The following is a 10295-nucleotide window of genomic DNA, read 5'->3' as shown; positions in this document are numbered from 1 at the left end:
TCTGAGATTAAAGTCAGAATTATGAGATTAAAGTTTTTTTTTTCCATGTTAAACTGAAATAAAATTTAAAAATCAGTTAACTTTTTTTTTTTCTAGTGGCCCTAATCCTCTTCCACAGTTTCTGGGATCCTGAAATCTTTTAATAATTTTGTGCCTGTGGTTAGATAATTGTTAGATTCTGAGGTTCAGTTTTGAAACGTAAATCTGTTTTTGCTCTAAATGAAAGGAATCACTATAGTTTTAATAAATAAAAAAGTAATGAGCCGATAAACTCTGCAGGCAGTCAAAGGTTTCATTTTAAAATCCAGCTTCATCTGGATGTTATCAAATTAATACCAAACTCAGTCTTATTTAACGTGCCGTCCTATTTTATTTTTATCTCCAAATACTGTTTAGTTTAAATAATATTGGGACAAGGTCAGATATGCTCATTATTGCTGATTTTAACTTTTATCAGTTAACTACAAGTTTCTATTTTGTTCCATCAGTATTAACGATGTTAAAGCATTTAAAAACAAAATGTCTTGATCATTTGTTCCGTTAGTAAAATAAACTGGTTTCTCTAAAAACTGTAATTTGTAAGGTAGATAATAACATTTATTAAAATGTTAAACTCTGTATTTATATATATTTACTCACTGCAAAAAAATAACATCGAAATAAGTTAGAATTTCTGGAATTAAGTGTATTTAGCCTCAATTTTAGCAAGTAAATAAGATTATTTGCTAATGGAAAAAGAAAATACGATATAATAGATAAAATGCACTTGAAATAAAACAATGCAATTATTTTTTTCTTAATTTAATAAAAAATCTGATTTAGTATCTCACTTAACCCCTCAATAGAAGAAAAAACTACTTATTTAAATTATTTGCAGTCCTACTTTAGATTTATAAGTGTTTAAAAGGACATTTTCATAGAGTGCATTTAAAGCAATAACAGGAATCTTATGCAGCTTTTATTTTTTTTCATCAGTATCTATAAAGCTTGACTTTGAATGTATCAAGAATCTTATTCATAGAAATAACCGAATGGTGGGACGGTTCTGTATTGTTTGGCATTTGTTCAATAATCATTTTCCATGGAAGTGCATTGATAATGTTGCAGTGGTAATAATGTTAACTGGTATTATTGATTGAAGTACTTTGATCCTCTCCTTGTAGAGCTAGAGATGAGAAGACGAGAGGATGAATACAGATTCACAAGTAAGTGACTGACTGACCTCACTGTTATCAGACAGACTTTCACATCAGTTTTAATGCTTCTGTCAGTTGTGCAAATGCCAAAATTTACAGACCTCTGGGAGTTTCTTTAATTTAACAGAAATAGTCAAATTATTATTATTATTTTTTTTATTGTTTTTAATTGTTTAACTTTTATTGTAAAAGGTGAATCATTCAGGGCTACATTTCAGTAATTTATTTTAGTAATTTCTCTCCCATAGCGAATTTTTTGATCAATTCTTTAGTAGAGTGATATAATTTAACGCTTTCATTTTGAATCGTTTTCATAATTATAACTTGTAACAATAAAACACTAAGCTTGAAAAAGACCAATAAAAAGGGCTTATAAATGCAGAGCTGTTATATTTCAGCCCTCTTACACTGGAAAAAATCGAAATCTAGATAAGTAAATTTTTCTTTAAATAAGTGCATTTGTTCTTGAATTGATGAGGTAAAAGAGACATTTTGCCAATGGAACAAGACAATATAGATTTAAAATAAGAAAACACAATTATGTTGTCTTATTTCAAGTGCATATTATCTAATTATCTTATTTTAAGAGTAAAAATACTCATTCCATTGGCAAACTATCTCATTTACTTACTTAAAATAAGGATAAATAAACTTAATCTAAGAAATTCTTAATCGTTTTTGCAGTGTATGGTTTATAATCAAACTTGGGAGAAGAAAACCGCCTCAGTTAAATAATCTGGAACTAATCTCGTCTGCTGTTCCTTTGAGAGATAATTTAACATTTCAGTCCAAAGTTATTTCTAATAAAACAGTCAAGTCGATCGCAGCGTAAGAGAACCTGCTCCTGTTTTTTATTGGTATTATTATCGATGTAAACTCTGTCATAGACCAGGATTTGTCACCTGGATTTATAGTAATTGTTTTTACAGCCGGTAGATGAGCAGATATCTTCCTTCTTATTAAAAAAGAATTTTAAACACAGATCCGTAAGTTCTAAACGTCTTTGGTGGATTTCAGAAAATTTCACTCCTAGGATGAAATAAAGGAAACAAAAAAATTTACAGTTAAAACCAGAATTCATATTAATCTTCAGATTACCTTAAAATGAAACTCAGCCAGGTTATAATCCAGCTTGCAATACATGAGCAATCCAGATTATACAGTTCTTAAATAAAAACTAGTCTATTGTAATCAGGGATGCACGATATAATCGGCCCCCTATCGGTATCGGCCTTAAAACTGAATATCGGACATCGGCCACCCCACCGATATTTAACCCGATATTTGATCAGCTTCTGAGTTTCTAAANTTTACGCTAGCAATCATACGTTTAAAGGGTCATGACCTCTAACTCGTGTTCTCACGCAGGCGTCAGTTCTTCATTAAGCCAATCTGCACCACATGCACAGCAGAGACTCAGAACTTCAAGTCATTTCTTTTGGGTTACGGTGCTAAACGGAGGTGATTGGTTTGTTTTTGCAGAGCTGCTGCAGATCGCAGGAATCAGTCCTCATGGAAACGCTCTTGGTGCGACCATGCAGCAGCAGGCCAGCCAGCAGCCACCTCAGGAGAAGAGGGGAGGGGAGATCCTGGACTCCACTCACACTGACATCAAACTGGAGAAAAGCAACATCATACTCCTCGGTCCTACTGGTTCAGGTGGGTGAAATAGCAAAGGAGTTACATCGCATCTCTGATGCATCTCACCAAATGCAGTTAAATGATGGGTCAGTTGATTAATCGATATTAATGTTCATCTCTAAGGGAAAACATTGCTGGCGCAGACACTGGCTCGCTGTCTTGATGTTCCTTTTGCGATCTGCGACTGCACCACTCTCACCCAAGCTGGATACGTGGGAGAGGACATCGAGTCGGTTATCGCCAAACTTCTGCAGGATGCCAACTACTCAGTGGAGAAAGCACAACAAGGTGGGTACAGGCGCCATATTTAACTTTTCCCATCTGTTGAGTGAGAAGGTTTGTGGAAATCCCTCTAAACTAAAGCTGTCATGACTTACCTAACACTGTGGTTGGAATTCGTTATTTACTAAGAAATTTAAGAAATTACTCCGGATAAATAACTTGGTAATAATAAAACAGAGTTTGGAGAAAAAAATCTGATGATTTTCAATAAATGACAGTTTTTCAATTCAGTTAAAGCTTTTTTTGGTCCCTGTACATACAAACAATGGAAACCGGTGCAAACCTGCAGCTTATAATAAAACATTGGACTAAATGAGAATGAATTGTTATTAAAATATAATTTAAATTCCAACAAAAATGATGTTTTAATTCGAATTTCCCATCAGTGTTTTGTTAATTTAATCCATTATCCTTTAGAGATAAAAAGAAACATTTTAAATGTATTTATTTAAGGTGGAAATTTACAAAAATTTGATCTTTCTGAAATTCACAAAAAAAGATTTGTGTTAAATGTTATTTTGGTAAAAAGAATGAAAGTGTCAGCATTCATGAACGATGCTTTTGACAATCTGCTTTTAGTTTAAAATATTCCATTTTAGTGCTGAAACATTGAATCATGATTCATTGATTGTTGAAATAATCGTCATTTGATCAATAATCATTAACCGGAGTATAGAGGCTCTAAAACTTGTCTTTAGCTGACAGAGAAATCCCACTTAGAGCCGATATTATACCAAAGTTTTAAGAAATATATTAAAAGAAATTTTCCACCTGGTTTCATTTCATAAAAAATCTTCTTTAAGGAACCGTTGGCCATCTGATTATTAATTGATTAATGAAAAAAGAAATTTGCAAAATGATTGTTAATTGAAGCCCTATTCCAGTCGTTATTTGTGAGTTTATATGACTTTATAACCGCACTTTCAATTCAGAGGCCAATTAAATTCTTTCTTTTTTAAGATTTTTGGAATATAGAAACAACAAGACCTAAATAATATTTTAACACTTAAGGTAAATCGTTCGAGATTCCAATGTCTTTAACATTTAGAAATTTTAGGCTGTAAAATTATGAAGCTTTGAAACTGACTTTGGTTCTAAAGTAAAGAATTTCTCCATTTCTAAGAGAAAAGTTTGGTTTCTGTCTAGTTTATAGAGCTGTTCCTTTGCTTGGAGCTGCATCGGACAGTAAATACCTTCTTTAATAAGACTTTAAGGTTATTTAAGCATTTTTCAACCTAAAAACCAAGCTCAGAAATGATGCTGAACCTCAACACATTTATCTCCAGTCTATGCTTGTCCTTAGTTTCCTGCAAGTCTGCCTAAATCAGGCGTGTGCATCAGAACAGGGAAGTAAACAATGAGGCAGCTGCTGTCAGCAGGTCTCTTTATTCTATTCGGCCCTCAGAAAATGATGCCAACTGGTTGTAAAAAGAAAAGCAACAGTAAATAAGGTCTGACTTATAAGAGTAGGTCACTAATCCAGCCACCATTGTTTTGTCCTTTGTGTCGGCAGGTATCGTGTTCCTGGATGAAGTGGATAAGATTGGCAGCGTGCCTGGAATCCATCAGCTGAGAGATGTGGGCGGGGAGGGCGTTCAGCAGGTCAGTGCGGACACGCGGTTATCCTTAGAGCTGCAGACAGCAGCTAGGTTTATATTTTAAGGATCGGGTGAAATGTTTCGTCGTAAATTCGATTTAGTCTTTGGCTATCTGAGGATTTTCACACATAGGTTTAGCGTCTTTGTTTTTGCTGCAGATATAGTCAGGGAAAACATTATTAGAATAGAGACAATGGTTATGTAGTCAACTTCCAAAAAAGATTTAAAAAAAAAACAATCCACTGGACTTTGTTTCCAAGTTTGAAGACATTTCTCTTCCATCCAAGAAGATTTTTCAATTCAAAATGAAAATGTCAAAAATGCTGAGTTCCAGAGTTCCAGGTTTTATAGAGTGGACCAACACAGCCTTGTTTTGGTTTAGAAATCATGCAAATTGAAACGAACAAACGGTTCTGACCCTTTGGAATGGCTGAACACCTGGAGGTCTAATTGATCAGAAGTGGAAGCAAATCATCAAACCAACAACGTCGTCTCGTTATCTAAAAGTTAAACACAGGATTATTTACAAAATTACACATAAGCTGTCATGACTTATAAATCCTCTCTTTAGATAAAGAGAAAATTAACTTGTTTTCTCAAGAAAACACAGTGAAAAAGTGGAAATCTGAGGTACACGACCGCTCTCTGCTTCTGTAGTTTACTGATATAGATTTTAAAAACTTTTTTTTTCTTTTTTAACTAAAGACCATGTCACACCTTGATGATTTAGACCAGCAATGACTGATGTTCAGAAAATCTGGGAAAAACGCTGCCATATGTTGGATAAGTTATGAGCACGCTGAAATGTGGCAACATACGGCGAGTACGACGAGAAATTTTGAGCGAAAATTTCCGCCGTATTCCAGCGTCTGCCATCTGTGGTCCGTCAGTTCCAGGTTAGTCATGTGATGGCTGACATCCGTTCAGTGTTGGTTCCTTTCTTTGTTTGTTTCATTCTTTCTTTCTTTCCTTGTTTCCTTCTGTCTTTGTTTCTTTTTGTTTCTTTCTTTCCTTGTTTCCTTCTGTCTTTGTTTCTTTCTTTGTTTTTCTTTCTGTCTTTGTTTCTTTGTTTCTTTCTTTGTTTTTCTTTCTTTCTTTGTTTCTTTTTGTTTCTTTCTTTGTTTCTTTCCTTGTTTCCTTCTGTCTTTGTTTGTTTTTCTTTCTTTCTTTGTTTCTTTCTTTCTTTGTTTGTTTGTTTCTTTCTTTGTTTTTCTTTCTGTCTTTGTTTCTTTGTTTCTTTCTTTGTTTTTCTTTCTTTCTTTTTCTTTTTGTTTCTTTGTTTCTTTCCTTGTTTCCTTCTGTCTTTGTTTGTTTGTTTTTCTTTCTTTCTTTGTTTCTTTCTTTCTTTACTTGTTTCTTTCTTTCTTTGTTTCTTTGTTTNTTTACGCTAGCAATCATACGTTTAAAGGGTCATGACCTCTAACTCGTGTTCTCACGCAGGCGTCAGTTCTTCATTAAGCCAATCTGCACCACATGCACAGCAGAGACTCAGAACTTCAAGTCATTTCTTTTGGGTTACGGTGCTAAACGGAGGTGATTGGTTTGTTTTTGCAGAGCTGCTGCAGATCGCAGGAATCAGTCCTCATGGAAACGCTCTTGGTGCGACCATGCAGCAGCAGGCCAGCCAGCAGCCACCTCAGGAGAAGAGGGGAGGGGAGATCCTGGACTCCACTCACACTGACATCAAACTGGAGAAAAGCAACATCATACTCCTCGGTCCTACTGGTTCAGGTGGGTGAAATAGCAAAGGAGTTACATCGCATCTCTGATGCATCTCACCAAATGCAGTTAAATGATGGGTCAGTTGATTAATCGATATTAATGTTCATCTCTAAGGGAAAACATTGCTGGCGCAGACACTGGCTCGCTGTCTTGATGTTCCTTTTGCGATCTGCGACTGCACCACTCTCACCCAAGCTGGATACGTGGGAGAGGACATCGAGTCGGTTATCGCCAAACTTCTGCAGGATGCCAACTACTCAGTGGAGAAAGCACAACAAGGTGGGTACAGGCGCCATATTTAACTTTTCCCATCTGTTGAGTGAGAAGGTTTGTGGAAATCCCTCTAAACTAAAGCTGTCATGACTTACCTAACACTGTGGTTGGAATTCGTTATTTACTAAGAAATTTAAGAAATTACTCCGGATAAATAACTTGGTAATAATAAAACAGAGTTTGGAGAAAAAAATCTGATGATTTTCAATAAATGACAGTTTTTCAATTCAGTTAAAGCTTTTTTTGGTCCCTGTACATACAAACAATGGAAACCGGTGCAAACCTGCAGCTTATAATAAAACATTGGACTAAATGAGAATGAATTGTTATTAAAATATAATTTAAATTCCAACAAAAATGATGTTTTAATTCGAATTTCCCATCAGTGTTTTGTTAATTTAATCCATTATCCTTTAGAGATAAAAAGAAACATTTTAAATGTATTTATTTAAGGTGGAAATTTACAAAAATTTGATCTTTCTGAAATTCACAAAAAAAGATTTGTGTTAAATGTTATTTTGGTAAAAAGAATGAAAGTGTCAGCATTCATGAACGATGCTTTTGACAATCTGCTTTTAGTTTAAAATATTCCATTTTAGTGCTGAAACATTGAATCATGATTCATTGATTGTTGAAATAATCGTCATTTGATCAATAATCATTAACCGGAGTATAGAGGCTCTAAAACTTGTCTTTAGCTGACAGAGAAATCCCACTTAGAGCCGATATTATACCAAAGTTTTAAGAAATATATTAAAAGAAATTTTCCACCTGGTTTCATTTCATAAAAAATCTTCTTTAAGGAACCGTTGGCCATCTGATTATTAATTGATTAATGAAAAAAGAAATTTGCAAAATGATTGTTAATTGAAGCCCTATTCCAGTCGTTATTTGTGAGTTTATATGACTTTATAACCGCACTTTCAATTCAGAGGCCAATTAAATTCTTTCTTTTTTAAGATTTTTGGAATATAGAAACAACAAGACCTAAATAATATTTTAACACTTAAGGTAAATCGTTCGAGATTCCAATGTCTTTAACATTTAGAAATTTTAGGCTGTAAAATTATGAAGCTTTGAAACTGACTTTGGTTCTAAAGTAAAGAATTTCTCCATTTCTAAGAGAAAAGTTTGGTTTCTGTCTAGTTTATAGAGCTGTTCCTTTGCTTGGAGCTGCATCGGACAGTAAATACCTTCTTTAATAAGACTTTAAGGTTATTTAAGCATTTTTCAACCTAAAAACCAAGCTCAGAAATGATGCTGAACCTCAACACATTTATCTCCAGTCTATGCTTGTCCTTAGTTTCCTGCAAGTCTGCCTAAATCAGGCGTGTGCATCAGAACAGGGAAGTAAACAATGAGGCAGCTGCTGTCAGCAGGTCTCTTTATTCTATTCGGCCCTCAGAAAATGATGCCAACTGGTTGTAAAAAGAAAAGCAACAGTAAATAAGGTCTGACTTATAAGAGTAGGTCACTAATCCAGCCACCATTGTTTTGTCCTTTGTGTCGGCAGGTATCGTGTTCCTGGATGAAGTGGATAAGATTGGCAGCGTGCCTGGAATCCATCAGCTGAGAGATGTGGGCGGGGAGGGCGTTCAGCAGGTCAGTGCGGACACGCGGTTATCCTTAGAGCTGCAGACAGCAGCTAGGTTTATATTTTAAGGATCGGGTGAAATGTTTCGTCGTAAATTCGATTTAGTCTTTGGCTATCTGAGGATTTTCACACATAGGTTTAGCGTTTGTGTTTTTGCTGGACTCTGCAGATATACAGTCATGGAAAACATTATTAGAATAGAGACAATGGTTATGTAGTCAACTTCCAAAAAAGATTTAAAAAAAAAAACAATCCACTGGACTTTGTTTCCAAGTTTGAAGACGTTTCTCTTCCATCCAGGAGGATTTTTCAATTCAAAATGTCAGAAATAGCGTTTAGTTCCAGGTTTTATAGAGTGGACCAACAAAGCCTGGTTTTAGTTTAGAAATCATGCAAATTGAAACGAACAAACGGGTCCAACCCCTTTGGAATGGCTGAACACCTGGAGGTCTAATTGATCAGAAGTGGAAGCAAATCATCAAACCAACAACGTCGTCTCGTTACCTAAAGGTTAAACACAGGATTATTTACAAAATTACACATAAGCTGCCATGACTTATAAATCCTCTCCCGCTGTTGTGGTATTGAAGGATGGAGTCAGTTTTAACAAACACCAACCATCTCATTATCACGATTCGTTATCTGGAGTCAGAGGTTCACGACCGCTCTCTGCTTCTGTAGTTTACTGATATAGATATAAAAACCTTTTATTTTATTTTTTTTAACTAAAGACCCTGTCACACCTTGATGATTTAGACCAAAATCTGGGAAAACCGCTGCCATATTTTGGATAAGTTATGAGCGTGCTGAAATGCGGCGACATACAGCGAGTACGACAACAAATTTTGAGCGAAAATTCCCGCCATATTCCAGCGTCTGCCATCCGTGGTCCATCAGTTCCAGGTCAGTTATCTGATGGCTGACATCCGTTCAGAGTCAGTTCCTCATCAGTCGTGGCGTCTAGTTGATCCTAAACTTCTGTGTAACTTATCCAGAACTTCTCTCCAACATATCAGCGTATCTGCCGTGTTCCAGACGAGCGCTGAACGCGTTTCTAACTTCCAGCTACTGTATAATGGCATATTGGCAGCGTTTTGGTATAAGGGGGTTCACAGGAGGAAACCGTCAGTTCTCCTCCAGACTTCATCCCCATCATAGGGTGAGCCAGAAGGTGAGTGATGGATCCTCCCTGCGTTCACGCCCACCACCAACACACTTCCTAGCAGACATGACGCTCAATCTGCTGCCACCAGAAACCTTCTTTCTTTCTTTCTTTCTTTTCTTTTTTTTTTTGTCTTTTTGGCACAGTTTTTACAACTTCTTTATTTATTGGAGAAGTGTGTCAAAATAAAAATAACAAAACAAATGCCAGACTTTTAAACTTTTTAATCGGTGAAGCTAAAATGGGTGTCCCTCTGCACCTGAGGGAAACAGCTTTAACTGTTGCTGTTGTGCATCATTTCCTGGGCATTATGCTGCCATGCTTTATGCAGGCTGTCGTTGGACAGAAGTTCTAGACTCTTTATGAATTCTCAGAAAGTTCAGCGTATGCCAGCATTTTAGGAGATTCTGGGACGTCAAGCAGAAGCTGGATAAATCACAGGGTTCCCGCGAGTCCTTAAAAAGTCTTAAAAGGCATTGAATTCTTCAAAATAAAACTAAGGCCTTAATTGGTATTAATTTAATTGGTCTTAAATCAGTCTTTCATTGGTCTTAATTTTTAAAAAACATCATAAATGGGATTATTTTTATTACGATTTATTTTTGTAATCTAAATAAAATGTTAAAATTTACAATTTCTTTTTCTTTTATTTAAATAAAATACCGGCTCTCCATTATTGGTTCCGTCCCGATAGCGGAACCAATAAAGCGTTGTTGCTGCCGGGACATTTGGGAGATGCACCATTAACTTTTTGTCTGGAAAATATGAGCAAGTGTAAATGTAACCAAAATCGTCTCCAGCCAAGAGTTTTCTCCATGGCTAAAACC

The 10295-nt window shown here is 35.6% G+C and overlaps 1 protein-coding gene across 2 annotated transcripts in view; it reads left to right on the top strand.

The window, feature by feature from the left end:
• clpx (caseinolytic mitochondrial matrix peptidase chaperone subunit) overlaps positions 1-10295 on the top strand; it is an 18064-nt gene that overhangs the window by 2035 nt on the left and 5734 nt on the right. The window contains exons 3-6 of one of the 2 annotated variants that reach the window (XM_015393772.1): positions 1164-1205; positions 2679-2855; positions 2961-3125; positions 4633-4721. In XM_015393772.1, the coding sequence (XP_015249258.1) occupies positions 1164-1205; positions 2679-2855; positions 2961-3125; positions 4633-4721 (473 nt within the window). The remainder of the gene's footprint in view (positions 1-1163; positions 1206-2678; positions 2856-2960; positions 3126-4632; positions 4722-10295) is intronic. The other variant, XM_015393773.1, reaches the window with a different exon arrangement.

Source organism: Cyprinodon variegatus, unplaced genomic scaffold (assembly GCF_000732505.1).
Source record: "Cyprinodon variegatus isolate N-32 unplaced genomic scaffold, C_variegatus-1.0 Scaffold656, whole genome shotgun sequence".
NCBI lineage: Eukaryota > Metazoa > Chordata > Actinopteri > Cyprinodontiformes > Cyprinodontidae > Cyprinodon > Cyprinodon variegatus.
The sequence above is the reverse complement of the archived record's forward strand: the minus strand, read 5'-3'. Positions and strand labels throughout refer to the sequence as shown.